Genomic DNA, 22458 nt, shown 5'->3' on the forward strand with positions numbered 1-22458 from the left:
TTATCAGATTTTATTTGTGTCAATTTCCATTACTGTTGCCTTTTACATACCTTTTGACTTCTGTATAACTTGTCAAAACACCACTAAAAACAAGGATAAGTACTTTTTTCGCGGATTTTTAATAGATAAGCGTTTCAAAAAATCGCGAGTGTACTGAATACTGATTGTATTTGTGGCTGCTCGTACTAAATGTAAGAAACAATGGTTATGCTAAACCCTTGTCATACTAATATTATAAATGCAAAAGTGTATCTGTCTGTCTGTCTGTCTGTCTGTCTGTCTGTCTAATAGCCATTCACGGTTCAACAGTTTAAACTATTTTGATGAAATTTGGCACAGAGTTAGCTTACATCCTGGAGGAGGATATAGGCTACTTTTATCCCTTAAAATCAAAGAGTGCCCACGAGATTTTTAAAAACCCTAATCCGCGCGGACGAAGTCGCGGCCATCATCTAGTAGGTACAATATATATTTTATATTCTGTATGTTCTTGAATATTCAAAGTTTTCATAAAATTATTGAACTTACCTAATGTTCTGAAACTTTTCGCAAATCTATGCCAGTAGACTATAGAATTATCTTTTACCTTTGCATATAAATGTGATTATTATACCTATTATCTACAAAGCTTTGAGACTGCCTGTCTAGTTAGCACTAATTATAATCCGTGTCCACAGCAGGCATTGATAACCAATTTGGCAGTTTAATCCACTCAACTATAATAATTACCATGGTATTATGCAATCATTATCTCACAGTGTCCCAGTTCCCTAGACATTACGTCCATAATTATCTAACTGCACAGTTTAACTTCGATACATATTATTATCCTTATATGTTAACACTGTTAAATATATTTGGTACACATAGGCATTATTGGTACATGGCAGCTTTATTATCCAATTTGGCTGTTTAATATTATTGACGACTTTAATCATGCAATAAATTATCTTATGATTTCGATTTTGCTTCGTAATATTTATTTATTAACGCTTTTAAATTAGAAATCATGTTAAAAGATTAAATCATTTGAAGTGGTTAATTTAAGCGACAATTAGCGAAAAATGAGTTGAGCTGAAAACTAGATACGAGTTGGAAAGCAACGAGAAGCGAGTGTGTAGTGTAGCAGAGATAGTTTTTTCACTGGGCTATAAAGTGAGTGTGCGATTGCGACGGGCGATTACTCGCGTCTAGTCGGTCAAATAGGCGGCCGAGATCCCTGCGCAAACTGCGCGAGTGTTTTGCTCGACTAGACCATCGCTGAGCGAATTTTTTTCTTTGGTATCACTTGTCGCAGCGACAGACTAGTAGAGAGAGAGAGAGAGAGTTCTCGCCGATAGTCTGCACAGTCATCAAAAAAGATTCAGACGCCTGGGCCTTTAGAATAATCTAGGTATTTTAATTTAACTGTTTATTAAAAGGTTAGGTATTTTCTCAGGTAGTGAACCTTCTGTATGTAATACATTTAATTATTCTGTGCCGTAAGTACAAAGGGTAGCAAAACATTTACCAAAGGAATTAAATTAAATATATGGCTTGAGGAAATTTTACCTCAGCGGAAAAATAAGATGAAATCAGTTCCGAGCAAACCGAGCTTGCCTCCGCACTCTCCAATTACACGGACGTGCAATAAGAAAAACATTTTATATAGGTACCGACTAACCGACCGACCCACCTGAACTAATTTCTAACTTAAATATTAAGGGAACAATTCCTTTATGTGATTTTACGAACTTTAGTCGTTCTTTTCTTTTTATTTATTTTTGCATTTCATGATTAATTTTAAAAACTAGCCGATGTCCGCGACTTCATTTGTGTAGATTTAGGTTTATTAAAAATAAAAACCCAGTGAGAACTGTGATTTTCCGAGATAAAAGTAGTCTATGTCCGTCTAAGCTAACTCTGTACCTACCTACCTAATTTCATCCGAATCGGTTTAACGAATGGACCTTAAAAGCTAATAGACAGACGGACAGACAGATTCATAATATTATTATGAATTATCTTTACAGGTAATTGTTGCCAGAAAGAGGAGAAAAATCATTTATTAATCTTAATTGGATTAGAAATTGCTATATCAAATAAAACATCAAAAGATCGGAATCCTCCTTTTATTAATTAAATAAGATAATCTAATTCAAACAATCTCCAAGAGGCTATAAAGATTGTAAAGCATTATTGAAGTGGAGTGTACTCCAAAATTTACTAGAGGTGCTATTCGCTCTTGTTAATGAGGAACTGATATCGAGTTTCTACTGAAACGGCAATCCTTGTTACCTACTACCAAATTAATATTGTAATATTAGACTTTTTTAACAGGGTGATTCAAATTGCCAAATTTTACGATCTCTCCAACGCAGAGATGCGAATACTCACCCCAATCTGTAGTTAGTATCCACTAGCAATAAAGGGCTTTGAATATTTTGGCCTAGCTATAATAGTAATCCGCCATTTTAGTTCTTTCCAAAATAGCGGGCACGCATACAACCTGTATTAATCAATAGCTGACATCAATACAAACAAGTATTGTATTTTGGCAAAATCTTCCAAAGCGTCACGTTTCCGAGATATAAGCTATCAAAGTTGTACTGGTCGAGTCATCAGTACAATAGTCGAGCCACCAGTAAGTATGGTATAACTTTGATAGTTTATAATATCTCGGAAACGTGACACTTTGGAAGATTTTGTCTCATACAATACTTGTTTGTAATGATGCCGGCTATTGATTACTAAATGCAAGTTTTATGCATAGCCGCTATTTTGGAAAAAAAGCTAGACTCGCGCACCGAGGGTTCCGTACTTACTAGTCGTATATTTTTTTTCGTTGCACGATAATTCAAAAACTACGAGGCATAAAAATAAATAAAAATCTGTTTTAGAACGCACAGGTGACGCCCTTTCATATGATACCCCACTTGATATAGTTATCTTACTTCGAAATTTAAAATACGATTTATTAATTCATGACCACAATTTAAATTTTTTTGTTGATGTAACCACAAATTTACGGTTTTCAGATTTTTCCCCTTATGTCTACTATAAGACCTACCTACCTGCCAAATTTCATGATTCTAGGTCAACGGGAAGTACCTTGCGGGTTTCTTTACAGACCGACAGACAGACAACAAAGTGATCCTATAAGGGTTCTGTTTTTCCTTTTGAGGTACGGAACCCTAAAAAGAAATGTTGGACATGTAGGTAGGCCATGCCCCATATATTCAAACCCCTTTGCAAAAGCCAAGTTGCGAAAGTTAGTGTTCAAAATTTATAAATTGAGATATGAATATAAATGACTGATAGCTAACTATCCTACGCACTATTTACAGTGTGAAATAAGAACCGAGCTGCTGTACACGCAGACATCGTACGTTTGTCTGTAGAAGCCTTAACATACTGAAAACCTTTTGCATCATTAGTGTATCGTGTTAAAATTTAAGCCCTTTCATTATTTGCAGCCGGGTATATTTTCCCAACAGCTTCGAATTTGTAATGTAATTACTTTTAATTCATGACCGCCTGCCTTCAGCGTTTATTAACGAAGTCCCAATTTTGAGCACAATACGAGCCTAATTTATATTTTCCAAGTGAAAAGCCTTTTTTTAAAGTAGCCCGAAGCAACTCTGTGGGCAAATAGGAAATTTTGTTGTCAAAGACAATAGAACTCTAGATCATTCATAACTTAATGAAGCAAGGATGCGAACTGCGAATGCTTTCTCGTGTTGTTTCTTTTTTTATTATTTCATGATGCTTTAATATTTATAAGCATAACAATACAGCTTATTTTTCCATATTCCCATTTTTATACTTCAACAAAACTCAGTCTAGGATACTTAGTATGAGATTTTAGTGATTTTACTCACCAACGTTGATAGAATTCGAGTATCGAAACGCTTCAGCGTTAAAGTAAAATGGATCTTAACTGCCTTGTTTTATAACTTAACTTCGTCGATACATCTCAGCTAGCGCTCCAAGTAGAAACATTGTGAAATTAAAATTGGGGTACCTACTGAATTTTTGATCGCCTATCAACCCGCAAGTGTGGACTAACGATGCAAGCGACATTTCTGGATTGGACATTATTTCCGCGATTGATGGCGAGAGTACCTATTGCGCACTGGGGACACGGATTGACATATCATTACCACTAGGCCCTAAGCCACGATGTCAGGCCTTAGCTTTTATCGCAGGATTATAGCACAACTCCGGTACCCGTAGTACAAGATTTTACGTCTCACCAAACGAAACCAAATTCGAGAGTCGAAATACTTCCGCGTTACAGTAAAATGGACCTAAACAGCCTTGAATTGAAGTCAAATATTCAATGCCACTGATTTTAATTTCGCAATGTTTTCGCTTGGAGCGCTGGCTGTAGAAGTGTAGACAAACTTGAGCTTTAAAACAAGGCATATAAGATCCAGTTTACTGTAACGCGGAAGTATTTCGACTCTCGAATTTGGTTTGGTTTGGTGAGACGTAAAATCTTGTACTACGGGTACTGGAAAGTAATCTTCCTCTCGAGTAATAGCCCGGGTAAGGAGGTGAAGCTCCGAGACCCGTACCCGGTCCTCACGGTCAGACGGAAGGCCATTCGTCGTTAGAATTTTCTATCTATACTCTACTATAATATAGTACTTTAAATCAAGAACTTTTAGGTCAATTTTACACGCCTCGTTACGGCGATTTCGATGATATTTTTCATTTGTAATTTTAATATTTAATTGTTTTAATAATTGGATTTTACATTGTACATAGATTTTAATTATTGTGTTTCTACGAATTGAAATCTCATACTAAGCACACTAAAGCACGAGGGTAACTTTTTACTGCAAAGTTAAATTAGTTTTTCATTACCCCAAACACTGCTGCCAGTGTCATAACTCTGCCCCTCATTAGGTCGGTCCTTTGTCTTATCTTTGCATGCGAGTAATTAATTACGTTTCGCAATTAATTTACTCTTAATGGCAGAGTATCGTTGTTACGGAATGATTAAGCAATTTATTCATAAAATTTTGTTTACTGTATCAGAGGAAACCGTATATTTATGCTTTTGATTAAATTGTCGAACACAATCATTTCTTTACACATGATAATTAAATTAAACATTTATTTGGGATACAAGGTTTGTATGAGATCAACATGGTACTGAAATGCTGACTCGTAAACCGGTACGGTTTTTTGGTAAGGTGTTAACTGGTAACTATACAAGATCTCCACTTTTATTACTTATTATTTATTTTCCACAAAACAGAGTCAGGTGCCACATTATGTAAATTACGTGATAGTTTTGATTTCGTTTTTTAACCGCGACCCAGCCGCGTCTCTGCCTTGTAGGAAAATTGTGGGTATTTATCATCATCCCAATTCTCAAACCATCGCCGGCTCACTACTGAGCACAGGAACTCTCATGAAATGAGAACGAGTAAGCCATAGTCCACCATGCTAGCCATACTGGCCAAACCACAGTACTGGCGTAATTGGCATATTTCACAACTCTTTCACAACTTATTTCCTCATTTTCCTCACCGTTAAAACAAATGCTTTTTAATCTTCTTCTTCTTCTTCTAAATATATAAAAACAAAAGATGACTGACTGACGGACTGACTGACTTACTGACTGATCTATCAACGCACAGCGCAAACTACTAGACAGATCGGGCTGAAATTTGGCATGCAGATAGGTATTATGACGTAGGCATCCGCCAAGAACGGATTTTTGAAAATTCATCCCCTAAGTGGGTGAAATAGGGGTTTGAAATTTGTGTAGTCCACGCGGACGAAGTCGCGAGCATAAACTAGTGAAGTATTAAAAACCAACATAATTCCGATAAGTCCTAGGTGCATGCCCGGGATGGAACCCCAGACCGCCTGAATAAGAGACCGAGGTCTTAGGCTATCACAGCTACAGAGAAACCATTATAATAAATATATTATATAGGGCCATAGCTATAAAATTTGAAAACAGAGAAAGATAATTGAAATTTCATCAAATGAAATTATAATGATCATAATCAGAAAAGCTATTTAAACCTGAAAACTGGCGAACCACAGGATAACGATTGCTCGAAAATCGTTAATAGGATTAAGCTCGCAAATTGGATATTGGAAGTAAGCCGGACTGAGTCGTTGGACAGCAAGCACGGTAATTAGCAGTAACTAAGGGAAGCGGCCGCCTGATTAAACGGGCTTAACTCGCGCACTTTGCTCCGTAGTCCTTCCAAATGTTTGAGGAGCGTACCGGTTTTGAAGACTTATTGCACGGCCCTGTATTTCCAATGGAATGTTCATGGGCGGCGGTAATCACTTAACATCAGGTGACCCGCCTGCTCGTTTGCTCGCTATCTCTATTTAAAAAAAATGGAGGAATATTTTCTTAATGTAGTTAGGTCTGGCCTATTAAATATTAAGAGTTAGCCGTATTCCTGCACTGCATGGTACTAGTACTTCGTTTCAGGTAGGCAGGTACAACATAAAAGTAGGTACCTAACTTTATTTTTTATTTTTTATTTTGGTCACCTTAAAAGAAGGGGGAATAGGTACTTTCTGGGTTGGTACTCTCTACTTTAGATTGCATCGCATCGATATTGGAAGTAAGCCGGACTGAGTCGTTGGACAGCAAGCACGGTAATTAGCAGTAACTAAGGGAAGCGGCCGCCTGATTAAACGGGCTTAACTCGCGCACTTTGCTCCGTAGTCCTTCCAAATGTTTGAGGAGCGTACTGGTTTTGAAGACTTTTTGCACGGCCCTGTATTTCCAATGGAATGTTCATGGGCTGCGGTAATCACTTAATATCAGGTGACCCGCCTGCTCGTTTGCTCGCTATCTCTATTTAAAAAAATGGAGGAATATTTTCTTAATGTAGTTAGGTCTGGCCTATTAAATATTAAGAGTTAGCCGTATTCCTGCACTGCATGGTACTAGTACTTCGTTTCAGGTAGGTAGGTACAACATAAAAGTAGGTACCTAACTTTATTTTTTATTTTTTATTTTGGTCACCTTAAAAGAAGGGGGAATAGGTACTTTCTGGGTTGGTACTCTCTACTTTAGATTGCATCGCATCGATATTGGAAGTAAGCCGGACTGAGTCGTTGGACAGCAAGCACGGTAATTAGCAGTAACTAAGGGAAGCGGCTGCCTGATTAAACGGGCTTAACTCGCGCACTTTGCTCCGTATAGTCTTTCCAAATGTTTGAGGAGCGTATCGGTTTGAAGTCTCTCTACTCGGCGGTGTATTTCCGACTGGGCGGAAATTTTCTTAATTGAGTTAGGTCTCTGGTCTGTTAAATATTGAGTTAGTCATATTATTCTTGCACTGCATACAGCAATGCATATGTAAATAAAACTTCGTTCAAAGTTTCAATGTGTTCATAAAAATGCCAGTAAAACACTTGTTTATCATAAAGAGGTAAAGTTTGTAGGCACGTTTGGATGTAGGGATAATCTCCGATTCAGAAAATTATTTCATTGAAGATAGTTACTTAATATCCTAATGTACTGTATATTCGGCTATAAATTATATCACGCGGACGAAGTCGCGGGCAAAAGCTACTTACATGATCCATACTAATATTAGATATAAATGCGAAAGTGTGTCTGTCTGTCTGTCTGTCTGCTAGCTTTTCACGGCTCAACCATTCAACCGATTTTGACGAAATTTGGTACAGGGATAGCTTTCATCCCGGGGAAGGACATAAGCCACTTTATATCCCGGAAAATTGAAGAGTTCCCACAGGATTTTTAAAAACCTTAATACACGCGGACGAAGTCGCGGGCATCATCTAGTTTAATATAATGTAACAAACAAAATTATAAAGTCCAGTTTGTATTACAATCAGAAAAAATCTTCCTATAATTGGATAAAAGCATCCTTCCGATTCAACCACAAATCCACATTTCGCGACCCTCCGGGCCTGTTTGCGATGTTAAAAATGTGTTCAATAAATCTCCCCATCGATCGTCGCCCCGGTCCCCGGTCTACCATGCCGATGGTAATTGTGGGAACCAAAAATTTCATCACCGCGTGTCGTGGTATAAAATTCCTTATTTCTCGATGGCATTTTTGCTGCTAGTCCTAGTTCTTGTAAGTTCATATTATGGCTCATTTGTTTTTCTTTGTTTGTTGCTGCGCGAGTCTGACTCGCACTTGACTGTTTTTTTTCATTATTTACCATTAGGTTTTATGGAACTAAAGCGGTAAACAATCGGTTTATAAAACTCATTAATATGTCATCATGATGATAAACCCATCACCGGTCCACTACAGCGCACGGGTCTCCTCTCAGATAGAAGGGTTTTGGCCATAGTCTACCACGCTGGCCATCTGCGGATTGGTAGACTTCACACACCTTTGAGAACATTATGGACAACTCTCTACGTGTGGACGTACTCTCTACGTTATGAACGCTCAGGCATCTAGGTTTCCTCACGATGTTTTCCTTTACCGTTAAAGCAACTGATATTTTAATTATTTAAAACGCACATAACTCCGAAAAGTTAGAGGTGCGTGCCCGGGATCGAACCCCCGTCCTCCGATTTGAAGGCGGTCGTCCTTACCACTAGGCTATCACAGCTTATTTGTTATACGTATTTTTATTAAATGTTTACCTCATAGTAGTTCCACGCAATGATGAATTAAAAGTAATAAATAAAATGGCTTCATTGAATTTGATGCCAGTAGAAACTATAAAATGAAATCAGCTCTATAACAGCTCGCCTCCGCGCGCTCCAATTATACCAACGTGCAATAAGAAAAACATTTTATGTACAGACTACAGACAGACCAACAACCCAATTGAACCGATTCTTACTTCAACACTTATTTAGTAACTATATGATTCCCCCGACTTTGTCTGCGTGGATTTAGGTTTGTAGGGTGATCCGAACCCAAAGGGTACCAACTTGGCTCTATATTACTAAGCCTCTGCTGTAGGTCCGCCTGTCCGTCCGTCCATCCATCTGTCCGTCTAACCCAGACGCGTAAACCCAGTGCAGGCAAACGCGGGTTACGTGCAGGTGTGCCCCCCCCCCCATACCCCGATTGCCGCGTCGACCTATCGCTATCGCGGACTATAATTTATTGAACCTAAAAAGCTATGTCGCGTAACAATGGCAAACAAATCATTCAACATTAGTCCCAGACTGATTGTGATCTAAATTGGGAGTGCGTTAATAAATGAGAGTTTCATATGCAGATGGCGGGAGGCAGTCATGAATTTAAAAGTAATTCCATTATAAGTTGGAAGCTGGTTGGAGAATTTTCCAGCTGCAAATAATGTGAGGGCTAAAAGTTTCGCTTGATACACTAATGTGATTGGTGTGTGCGAGCGACGCTAAAAACGTTACAAGTTTTAAGTGGCGTAAACAACTGGATGTTTCCTGTATTATTGAGCTGTGCTTTGCGACTTCGCCTGCGTATAAGTATAATATATTATGTTTTTAAAAATCCCGTGGAACTTTTGATTTTCGGAGATAAAAAATAGCCTACGGCTGTCCCCGGAACGCAAGATATCTGTGTAACTTTCGTTAAAATCTGTTAAATGAATGGGCATTTAAAAATTCCGAAAAAGTAGCTTTCTAATATAATAATAATCTTTTTCCCCGCAGGACGCAAGCTATGTACCCTACTGTCGTCAAAATCGGTTAAGCGAATGGGCCGTTAAGAGCTAACAGACAGACAGACACACTTGCATTCATAATATTACTATGGATTTGTATTGTATTTATCCAAACATCCATATCTTTTGTCCTGTAGAACAAAATCATATTTCATACGCTTGTGAAACAACTTTCCTACCAGTAATAGAAACCTACAAATGGCCACAAATAATATAATTTACAACTTCTGTACTTTTCATCTAGGTAGATATGCGTTTGTGTTGATACGCACCAAGGTGTCCCTTACCTTTGGTTCGGAAACTTTTCCAATTTAACTCTGATAATATGACAAAAACTAGGATATATGTTATTTTTCAGATAAAAAGGGAATAAACTGAATAGTTCTGCGACTATATTTTCATTTGTAACTTTTTCAACTTAAATTTTATATAATATCTGTCCCGGCTTTACTCACGTGTTTAGTCGACGTTAGCCCGACTAGTTTCGAACCCATCCGGGGTCCTTTTTCAAGGGAGTCAGTTCGCGCACGCGTCGCGGTTGTGACTGATATTACATAATGTAAATCACTCACGATAGTTTAAACGCTAAAGTAACTTAAATTTTCTTTCAGAAACTTGGGTATATTATTTTTCGGACATTACATAAAAGGTAATAAACTGAACACTAACGAGAATATCATGTACTTACCAGAATTTCATCGTTCATTAGTCTCAATACAGCAGTGCCATGACAACATCGTCTTAATGTGCGAGCTATCTTACGTGAAGGCCTCTCAGAGAGATACGTTTCCGGCACTTGGACATGGAAGGCCGCTTAACAATATTCGACGGCTGAATTGGGTTATAACAGGCCTTTGTCATAATAAGTGTACCTACTCGAACCTAATTGAGAACTGTTCTCCGAACTCCCAGCTTATAAAAAATAGCTCTGGAATAGCAGTAATGGTTCACACAATATGTTTCACAAGTCTAGTACAGTAGTTTCACAGGTCGAGATGGCAGTCGGGGTAGGGACGCCCCGCACACCCGCACAGCCCCCACAGTAGCCCGGTGCGGGATAGCGTGGGTAACGCGCGGGAGTGCGGGGCGATTATTTACGAAAGTGTAGCAGACAAAAAACTGTTTGAAAATAGCATAAATTACTCGACTTGTAGATAGTATGTCGAATGCTTCTAGATATTTCCCGAATAACTGACAAATGGAGCCAAAGTTTAAAAGGGTGTCGCTTTACACAATAGGCAAATTGAAGACTTTTCGTAAAATAAAACGGCATCATAGTCCCGTGCAAGTTTCAAATGCTTTAAATCCTGCGAGGGACATTTTTGTTTAAAACTGAATAGGATTGAAACTAAACGAGATATCATGCACTTGAGTTTCATTGTCCATTAATCACAGGGAGACAATGCTAGTGCGACGTCGTTTCAATTTGTGAACGGAAAGCTATCCCGTGGAGTGAACACTACTCAAAGAGAAACTTTTACGGCTGTGAGCACGAAAAGGGCGCTCAAAACAATTTGTAACAAATAGATGTTGAGAACTTGGGTTATTGATGACAGGTTTGCTATTCATTGCGATTTTTACTACTCTTAAACTTGCTACACAGAAATACATTATCATCATCATCATCATCATCAATGGAGAACTCTCAGGGCATGGAGGCTCTCGCATTTTAAGAAATTGAAATATTATCTCATCAATATTTAATGGTGAACAAAACCATCGTGAGAAAACCTGCGTGCAGCCATACGCTAGTCAACAAATTGAAAATATCCGTGAAAACGCGGCTTTAGGAAACCCATGTGAGGCATGACATATTTTTATGTACAATCTAAATATATAAAAGTATCTAAATATATAAAAGGAAACTGACTGACTGATTGATCTATCAACGCACAGCTCAAACTACTGGACGGATCAGGCTGAAATTTGGCATGCAGAGTTGTTATGACGTAGGCATCCGCTAAGAAAGTATTTTTGAAAATTCAACCCCTATGGGGGTGAAATAGGGGTTTGAAATTGGTGTAGTCCACGCGGACGAAGTAGCGAGCATAAGCTAGTGTTTCATAAAAACTTAAATTTGATCTAACTATCAGATGGGTGAAGGTTGTTCTCATCTCGTATCTCCTACTACTATTTTAAATCACAGTTTTAACCAGTTAAGATTAACTGAATTATTTTACTAAAATTAAATCCAGAGAATACTGACTTTACCAAAAACGGTTTATCGCGTTAATTTAATCACAAAGTTAGTAAATAGTATAGAAGCAATATTTTTTAAACGCAAACATAAAAACACAATATGAAAGCTGTCCCATCAAAGCATTACAAAAAAACTGAAATCCGTTTAGCCGGTCCACTGAAAACTTTTCTTGTTGAAATCTTGTAAGAAATTCATCCTTGCAAATTGAAAAAGCTAGTAAGAGTTGCAAGAAAAGTTGTTCTATACGTCGTCGCTCGAATTGTTCTCAAAGTTTTGTATTATTTTCGCTACTAACTTATGGTAGCGTACAATGTATCTAAAAGCTTCGATAACAATGTAGTTTCACAAGTTTGAATAATGCCAATCGAAAATGACTGAGATATAAAGCGAAAGGACATTGAAAAATATATTAGACATGATTACTGAAAAATATTGTTTGTCGCTCTTTAGAATAAGCCAGTAATGAATTCTATGCTCAGAACAAAAATCTGTCAGCTCCTAGGTCTAATATCTATTTATTCAGTCAAAAGAGAAACTTACATCAAACAGTTCCTTCGCCAAGAGATTTTACAGAACTATACGTTTTGCGAGTGTGTGTGCCTAATTGCAACGTAGTGTGAACATCGAAAAAATTTTACATGTAAAAAATATGTAAAAAAAATCTCTTTGCTTCACAAGAAGACAAAAGGAAGGTAAAAAACTTTATGACGAAAAATTATACATCAGCGAAAAGTAAGGAAATGATATTCAGTTAGTTTCTACAAATCAAATATCCAAAACTTTTAGTAAATCCGGTAAACTTTCAAGAATATTTAGAGAACTAAAATAAGTGGTTAAAAATTACCTTTCCATAACCGGACGCTGCTCGGTGTGAGCCGTCAAACTTGACCAATTAGTATCTCTTCTCCTAACTTCCCAACTCTCTGCAAGACAAAAGGATATAGGGTAAGAAACTTTCAAAGGTAACTTGGCAACGTTAATTTCTTCGAAAAGTGTTTTTTGCAGTTCTAACCAAGGAGAACCAAACATTTTATTTATTTTTTATTAGATGGGTAAGTGAGCGCTATACTAGGGAATTCCAGATTTGAGTCCTAAGTACTAGACTAGGTCTATTAGGGAATAAATAATTTCTCAATGGCTTCATAGGTCTTGGTCTCATAAGAGGCTTCAGTCATCGTTACCATCTATAGGTTAAGTTAGCTATTTTGTAGTGCATCGTCATTCGTCTTCTGCCATCAGGAAACACTAAATTAAAGCACGAACTTGTCATCCAATAAAATCCAAAATTAATGGCCAAATGCCGTGCAATGCATTCTTTAATAATGAAAATGCGTGTGACTTCAGCAACAAGATTCAGTTGCATCGGATGCATCGAAGAAATGCTTCAAGATTTCAGCAAAGCTTGACGCCGAGTGACCTCTGTTGAGGCATTTTTACGACGCAACTATATAATCCTACTTTTCAAGTCAAGTACAAAGTCATTGCAAAGTGGTCTATTTAGGTGCAACGCACACCCACTGAATGGAATGGAACTTAAGCGCAGCACCTTTTTTGTTAACAATTCAAATTAAGCTTTATTTATTTTGGCATAACGCACCCTGCGAATCCTTTGAGTTCAATTTTTTTCTATACCACTTTATGTCAATGTGCCTAAAGCAGGTTTCATATTGTTATCAAATAATAAAATATTCGGCTCCACTCTCTATATGTATGCGCTGTACCTTAGTTGCCAATTGTCATTCTATACACAAACTTGTATTATTCAAGCTATTTCAAGAAGCATTACAAAAACTTAAATCCGCTGAGCCGGTCCACTGAAAAGTTTTCCCGTTGAGATCTTGTAAGAAATTCATCCTTGCAAATTGAAAAAGCTAGTAAAAGTTTCAATAAAATTTGTTGTACACGTCCCTGGAAATGTTCTGTGGAGTTTCGCATTATTTTTTTGTTGATAATAAAAGTTATAAAGCGTGCAATGTTCTCGGAATTGCTTTATTTTTCTTTTAAAAAAATTCAATATAAATTGACATAAAATCGGAAGCAACCAGAATCCATACTAATAATATTATAATATTAGAAATGCAAGTGTGTCTGTCTGTCTATCTGTCTTTCTGTCTTTCACGGTCCACCCGTTTTTGATAAAAGACGATTCATAGCTTGCATCCCATAGGTTACCCCTGAAATCCCCCACTGAAATGGAATCCTTGAAAATCACAGATTTCCCAAGGGTTTTTAAAAACCTAAAATCACACGAATAAAATCGTGGGATCAACTTGTTTGTAATAAGTTCATAGAAATGAGATTATTTGCTGTTTTAACACTGGGACATCGTGTCGCCGATTTTTAGCAACTCGTACAAAAATATTTCTATATAATATTATGTATTGTTATTTTTTATTACAATAAGGCGCACGAATGTTTCTCCACACATCTTCACCACTTCTATAGGTACCGATTTTGAATTCTGTGGAAGCAACCGATCCATTAACATTCCATTAAGTACCTTCATTATAACATTTTTAACAAAACAACACCCGTAGATGTCAGATTAAACATTAAACCTCGCTGTTTCCATAAAGGCAACAATTTAGCAGCTTAATGTTTTCCCTTCGCAGGTTCGCTCGGTTTCACATGTTATTTAACATTACACGCCATTAATATCCATTTCTTAAACATTACAAGATTTCAAAATTTGAGCCGGAAATGGTTATGCGGGGTGCTTATAATGAAAAATGTTTTATTTATTTTTTGTGGTAATTTTTAGCTTTTCATTTTAGCGTTTCGCAAACAGAGCCATTATTGCGTGAAACGCGCGCTACATTAACCCCATACACGATCAAGTTTACAGTTAAGTTTGCATGTGTATGTGTGTGTGTGTGTGTTTGTTTGTTTGGTTTGTCGTTTAATGACGTCGCAACGTAATAGCAACGGATCGACGTGATTTTTTGCATGGTTATAGTTAAAGACCTGGAGAGTGACATAGGCTACTTTTTATCCCAGCAAGAGTTTCCACGGGATTTTTAAGATCTAAATCCACGCGGATGAAGTCGCAGGCATCAGCTAGTATACCATAAAAAGAATATACTTAATAGATATGAATACTACAGGCGGCGCTAAACCTTAGCTATAAATAAATACATTAAAAAGTCTTACACACTTGATAATGCATAAAATACAAATTAATTAAAGTTAATTAAACAGTTGCTTGTAACATTTACAACTGTTAGTTCCAAACAAAAACATTTTGGGCATAGCGTGTGACAATATTACAGCCACAAAATGTTTCCGACGACCTCGGGTTGCCTGTTTAGGAACGAATTGTAGGAAATTATGTGTGTCGACTGTCGAGGCATATATTACCTGAACAAATTTTATACTTAAAATGGTGTTAGTTCGATTTTACATTTAAAAAATCTATTAAAAGTATGCTCCTACAAAAATCTTTCCTCTCTCTCCTAAAAATGTTATACAATCGAAGACTATAAAAATGATAAAAAAGCATGGTTTTGACTCGTTCCAGCAATGCACAGGGCTGCAATTGTTTATACATTAGGTATGCCATAATATTGTAGATAAATTTAACACTTAAAAAGAGCAACCGCCGTGTTTCTTGCTGGTTCTTCGCGGTAGGAACACCATTCCGAACCAGCGATAGGTAAATTAAAAAGTGGTGAATTATTTTAACGATTCAAAAGCACTTTGTAAATGTTTACGTGAATAAAAATATAGTATTCTATTCTACTGAAAACTTTGACTTACTTAGTTCGGAAAACTTGTTAATTACTTAGTCGAGAAAAGACAAAACAGTAGGTAAATTTAAATGATTTTCTCATAATATATACCGTTACGTCTTGCGAATATCTCTGAAAATAAAAATATAACTTTGAATATGCCACTTGCGATCTACAGTGTTAGAAACTTTAAAAAATCAAAAAGGACTTTCCTTGAATTTCCTTATAGCGGCAATAGAAATACACACTCAGTGAAGATTTCAACCTATTACGGTTCATGGGATACAAACAGACGGACGAACATTAGAGGCTTAGCAATTGAGTCCCTTTGGCACCCTTCGGGTATTTAGGTACGACACCCAAAAAAAGCATAGGTACAGTGCGACAAGGCTATCTTGGCGCGTGGTGAAAATCGGAACTAACGTTGCCGTCAAGTGTCCCCTTTGTTCTTGTGTGAATATTCCAAAGAATTTTTATGTACTACGAAGTAGTACAAACGGATTATTACCTCCTATGTCGATGGAATATTCTTAGCCTTCCCAACAGCGCCCCCCTGTCAACGTCATTCAAGTGCCAAGAGCGCCTTGTGTCACTGTAGCTGTCGGGATAGAGCTTTTGACGTTTACTTATATTAGTCGATTTATAAAATTAAGAAGCTTAATATTTTGTATGCACCAAAGTAATATTGTAGCTAGTTAATAAATAAACATGAAAACATGGTTAAAGTAAGCCAACTCCGGAATCCTAAACATTTACAACTATATTTACCCATTTCAAACGAAAACGTTTGGCGTAGCGTGAGCTAATTCTACAACCACAAAAGTATTCCGTCCGTCTGCCTGGAATGGCCTTTGTGCATTAAGCGAAAAATATTACTACCTACCGAAGTATATAATATGTATATTGTATGATACACATACCTACTTACCTACTTAAATAATCTATTAAGTACTTTAGTAGTTTTTCTTTGCTGATTAAAAGAAAACCAAAATCTACAGAAATCTTTTCGGAGAAACGCGTAGGCGACGCGATTTGTCCGGCGCTGTACACTTCTGGAGTTAGGTTTTTCTCTCGTATCATAATTTTATTGTGAGTTCGCGGCAACAACGATGGACCGCATAGGTATAGTGCGCCTCTTGGGCGTCATCCTGATACAACGCAATTACGCGATCATCGCGCGAGTAAGCGATGCGACCGTCGCGTGTTCGCGCCTAATAATACAACGCGAATACGCGATCATCGCGCGAATGCAAATTAGGACACATATTCGAGACTAGCTTAGACTAGCTTATGCTCGCGACTTCGTCCGCGTGGACTGCACAAATTTCAAACCCCTATTTCACCCCCTTATGGGTTGAATTTTCAAAAATCCTTTCTTAGCTGCTATCTGCATGCCAAATTTCAGCCCGATCCGTCCAGTACTTTGGGCTGTGCATTGATAGATCAGTCAGTCAGTCAGTCAGTAAGTCAGTCAGTCACCTTTTCATTTTATTAACCGACTTAAAAAAAAGGAGGAGATTCTCAATTCGTCGGAATCTATTTTTTTTTTAATATTTAAAGATCAGTATGTTTGATCTTGCGTTCGTAATTTTTTCGAGTTAAATTCGCGCGAACTTGCGATGATCGCGCATGCGTTGTATTAGGACAAGGAGTAGCTACTTGTTTACTGAATAATTAGATTATACTATAACAAGATTAAGTTAAAAATCGAATTATTGTAACTGTAAAAGATTAGCACGAACACTGATTATCAGATTACTAGTACTGCAATTGTTGTGATTAGTTGAATTTGCTTTCTTGCTGCAACTGTACATTTAATTCGATATTGAAATGGTAAGTGGCGGTGGCAATTATACATAGCAATTATACCTTTGATATTCTGACACTAGTGAAATAGTGTCAACCGGTCAAAGGCGATTGTAATCGTCACAATGTAGCTATCAAACTACGGCGGTAAGCACCTAAATCACTGACCTCTACTAATATAAGTACGATGGACTTACCATTGCCGACCTGTTTTTGAAGCAGTTTGAATTTCGCCATTTTGGCGCTGAAAGCAGCAGTGACCGTCATGTTAGCGTACTAAATGTTAATAATAACACATCTATTAACAAAGTGTCAACTAGAAGACCATTTGCTCCTTCAAGCTACTTGAGACTGGCAAAGTGCATTGTGCTGATATGGCACTGAGAAAAGCCATTCCGCATTCTTCTTTGTTGATTTCCTATTACAAAAACTTTGACGTTTGTACCAGATTTTTAACAGAAAATTATCTCCCCTGTCTCCCAAGGAACTATATTAAGAAAAGAAGAAGAAGAAAACCATTTGACACTATGGATCTAAATGCCCGGTAAGTAGGTACGCTCGGTGGAGCGAGTGCTTCGAATCGGTACAATAAAAACTGTCATTTTGTATGGCACACCTTTTCCAGCATACTCTTAAATCTCCATTTCAATGGTCTTAATAATAATGAACAAACTATCAAACACTGGGCAGTACTACATGCATTCAAGCGACTCCATTAACTAAACACTCTCACAAAGGCAAAGTAGGAAGTAGGCACATTTCAATTGAAAATGGAACGTAGCCTCGGGCAGTACTGAGTACAACAACCACAAAATTTCGGAACAGGCTTGAACTGCTATTTACAAACAAGTTTGCGTATACACAAACGCAATTGTGAAGTAGTCTCGAGTGTTTTTACTTTTCAGTGAACTTTTTAGGCGCAAGGCACACCGCCAGAGCCGAGGCGCGGCGTTAAACCATAATCCATACTAATATGTTAAATGCGAAAGGGTGTCTGTCTGTCCGTCTGTCTGTCTGTCTGCTAGCCTTTCACGGCCTATCCGTTCAACCGATTTGGACGAAATTTGGTACAGAGATAGATTTTTATCCCGGAAAGTCAAAGAGTTCCTACGGGATTTTTAAATTATTTAAATCTACATGATAGATACAGAGATTGATTGCATTCCTTCATAGCCGCCTCCAAAATACGAGCAATTTCTGTGCATTTCGTACAAATCAGTTAAACGGATGAGCCGTGATAGGGTTATAAATAGGTACACTTTTATAATAGATAATAATACAGACAGATAAACACACTTTCGTATTTATGATCTATCTATCTACCTTCTATATATATTATATATGTTTAAAATGAAAAGCTGACCGACTGACTGACTGACGGATCCATCAACGCACAGCTTAAACTACTGGACAGATCGGGCTGAAATTTGGCATACAGATAGGCTATTATGTCGTAGACATCCGCTAAGAAAGGATTTTTGAAAATTCAACCACTAAGGGGGTAAAATAGAGTATTAAAATTTGTGTAACCCACGCGGATGAAGTCGCAAGAATAAGCAAGTAATTGATATTAGTATAGATTTAGAATTTTGTGCAACCGATAAAAACCTAATAAGTATAAGCAATTTTATGCTTATGTATCAACATATTCCTCTACATAATATACTCGTAGAAACACCCAACCAAGAGCTAGTGGGTGTTCGAGCGAAGTCGGTAGATAGGTAAGATCGGTAGCTTGCGGTTTGCACTGACCGCCCCCTGCATCGCTATTCCGATACAATGCGGGGGCGTATCCACGGCCATCGACGTTACGTACAGATACTCGTAGCTCAGAGCTACGTAATTGTTACGACCGAGCAAATTGTAGCAGTTAAGTTAACGCGCACACTTGAGTACAGTACCCGTAGTACAAGATTTTACGTCTCACCAAACCAAACCAAATTCGAGAGTCGAAATACTTCCGCGTTACAGTAAAATGGACCTAAACAGCCTTGAATTTAAGTCAAATATTCAATGCCACTGATTTTAATTTCGCAATGATTCCGCTTGGAGCGCTGGCTGTAGAAGTGTAGACAAACTTGAGCTTTAAAACAAGGCAGTTAAGATCCAGTTTACTGTAACGCGGAAGTATTTCGACTCTCGAATTTGGTTTGGTTTGGTGAGACGTAAAATCTTGTACTACGGGTACTGTCACATTAACTCGTAGCAGTGGTGGGGCGGGTGGTTACTGTTATATACATATACAAGTAGCGTGGGTGCGCGGACCACTGAAGTGGTCCACGAGCATGCAGCGTTGGTTTTTCATAATGTGGACTTTATTCGCCATACATTTTCTATGGAAAAATTAATTTTTTTCTATTCATCGAGTAGTCCTTCGGATCCTGATCATCTTTTGCAAAGAAACTACTCTTCCATCTTTTATACTCTCCGCGATAGACACTGACGAAGTTTGTATGGCGGTCATCTTTTTTTCGCCATTTTGAATTTTTTCAGCTCATTGGCAATTGAATGACGTTTCGAGTGACATTTGCTCAAGCACCCCCCACCTATCTTCAATTCCTTAAGCGTGCTCTTCACCCGTCTTCGAAATCAATCATCAGCTCTCTCCGTATTTTTCCTCCGAATGAATTTTTTATACGAAACCAACAGTGAAAAAAATTTTTTTCGTACAAAAATGTTCAGGAGAGGTGACCAATGAGTGAGTGAGTGAGTGAGTCAGTCAGTGAATCAGCACGAACAGCTATATATATAATTATTAATAATAATTATTATTATCAAACGTATTCCTAAAGTAGCATTGGCGGCACGATAAAAACCCCTGACCTGGAACCTGCGCAGTGGGTGATTTATCGATCTATTTACGTTGCTTTGGACGAGCTAGGGGTTGAATTTACAAAAATCCTTTCTTATCGGTTGTCTACGTAATAGTAGCTATCTGCATACCAAATTTCAGCCCGATCCGTCTAGTAGTTTGAGCTGTGCGTTGATAGATCAGTCAATCAGTCAGTCAGTCATTCACTTTTTTCTTTTATACATTTTTCACATTATACTAATTTTAAGAAAAATGAAATCATAAATAAAAAGCAATAGCTCATCGGTTTTGAATGTGATTGTGCTAATCACAACCACTGATGTGAATGTTAATCATACGTTTCGTTGGCATCGCTGCTAGTTGCAGTCTCTCAGTTTATGATTATTATTATTTTTGAGTTTAATTACTATTTATGCCTACATAAAAAACATAAAAAAGCAATCAAACTAGCAGTTAAAACACAGCTCGCGGGTTGAATACACGATAGTAATTTCAGCCGCGTTTAACCCATTTTTCGTTGCAACATTTGGTCCAGCTATTAAGACGTTATGCATGTGCACTTAGAAATTCTCGTTTAGCAAAGAAACCTCGAGGGGAAGCAGCCCACTTTAGTTTGGCGTCTTAAAAGAAAATGCAGCGAGAATGTTACCGAGCATAAACGGGGGATACCTCCCTTGAAATGTTTTTCTCAGAAACACGGAGACTTAAAACGAACTTTAATAAAAGAATATTATGTACTCGTATGATTTATAAAATTTCAATTTGGAAGTCTGCTTTTACGAGGTTTATGGTCGGTTTATTTGGCTCTGAGTCTTATATAAAATTTATGTAATGTCATTATAGCTTATTTATGTCTCAAAACTAGAGCTAAAGCATCTTATTTTGTGGGTAAAAAGTCGAAGAAAAGAGACTTGTTTTTGAATCTAAACCCACTAACTTTAGTTTCGAATGGTGAGTAACACACACCCAAAACCTACCTCTAAGTACCTTAGAACTTCAAAATATTGCGGAGAGTGTGCTCAGGAGCTGTTCGATCTTGTCCCTCCCTCACCTTTCTACCACCGTACCGCAAGACACCGGGCGAGTTTTCACCCCTATGTCGTCAACATTCCATCTTCGCGTACGAAACGCTTTGCGTCATCAATCCTTATACGCATGGCTAGGGTCTGGAATTCTCTTCCTAGATCAGTGTTTCCTGTCAATTATAATCCGGGTATCTTTAAAACAAGAGTGAATAGGAATCTTAGGCCACATCATCACTTTCCACCAGGTGTGATCGTGGTCAAGCGTGCGCCTATAACGAAAAAAAAAAAAAAATGTATTATACCAAATTTCAAATTCATCGGGGGTATGCACTTTCTGGAAGTACACCCGCACTATGTACCTACACTTAGCCATTGCTTCATCAGGGGGCACGGTAGTGCCCACGCCAAGACGAACCAAACTAAAGGACGGGGCACTACGTACCTTTTCTCGAAGCGTTTCGTCGTATTTTCGAGCATTTACTTTACAGTTTAGTAAAGTAACAACAGTTTAGGAAAATAACTGCAGATGCTCCGAAAACGACGTCCGCCCTGATTAGGAAATAAATGACCAGTTAAATTCCAGTTGGAATCGATTGGATTAGTTGTGTTGTGAACTAGTGGAATGACCCAGTTTGTTTGTTGCAGAGTGTGCGCGATGTTCCTGCCAGAGTTCGCAAGTTTCGTGGCGGCCATCTTATTCGCTGTCCACCCGATACACAGTGAAGCGGTGAGTACTCAATCCTTTTATGATCATCTTCCATTTGCAGATACCTTTTTAGAGTTCTTTAGTAAAACAAGAGCTTACACCCTCGAGTGATAAAGGAGATTGCTACTCCCCAATACATTGTTTGCCCCAGAAAAAAAAGTGTATGCGTCACGATTGAACTTTTACCTTTGGGTTGGTTTTCCTGTGTAAATTAATAATAAATAGTATTTTAAACCGTAGATAGTTGGGTTATTACTATATACTACTTAGCTGTAAATAAAATTGCAGTAAACAGTAACAGGAAATGGAAATACTTCTTTTTAGAATGATTTTAAAACCCCGCTAATTCCTAGGTTTCTATTTATGTCTTTCAAAATACTATTTTTAAAGTAATATGATTACATTTATATAGTAAGGTCTCTTGTTATTTTTCACTATACAACGACTCTGGGGCAATTTTGGGCCATCTCCTTTTGAAATAAACTACCGTTTAAAAAAAACTAACCGCCAAAATTCTTAGGTACATTACTCTACCTTGTGTGTGTTCTGGACAACGCGACGTCGTACCG

The 22458-nt window shown here is 37.7% G+C and overlaps 1 protein-coding gene across 1 annotated transcript in view; it reads left to right on the forward strand.

The window, feature by feature from the left end:
• Positions 1-22458, forward strand: part of Tmtc3 (Transmembrane O-mannosyltransferase targeting cadherins 3) — a 236270-nt gene that overhangs the window by 193071 nt on the left and 20741 nt on the right. Inside the window, exon 3 of the mRNA XM_034969103.2 lies at positions 21829-21910. Coding sequence (XP_034824994.1) covers positions 21829-21910 — 82 coding nt within the window. The remainder of the gene's footprint in view (positions 1-21828; positions 21911-22458) is intronic.

Source organism: Maniola hyperantus, chromosome 6, assembly GCF_902806685.2.
Source record: "Maniola hyperantus chromosome 6, iAphHyp1.2, whole genome shotgun sequence".
NCBI lineage: Eukaryota > Metazoa > Arthropoda > Insecta > Lepidoptera > Nymphalidae > Maniola > Maniola hyperantus.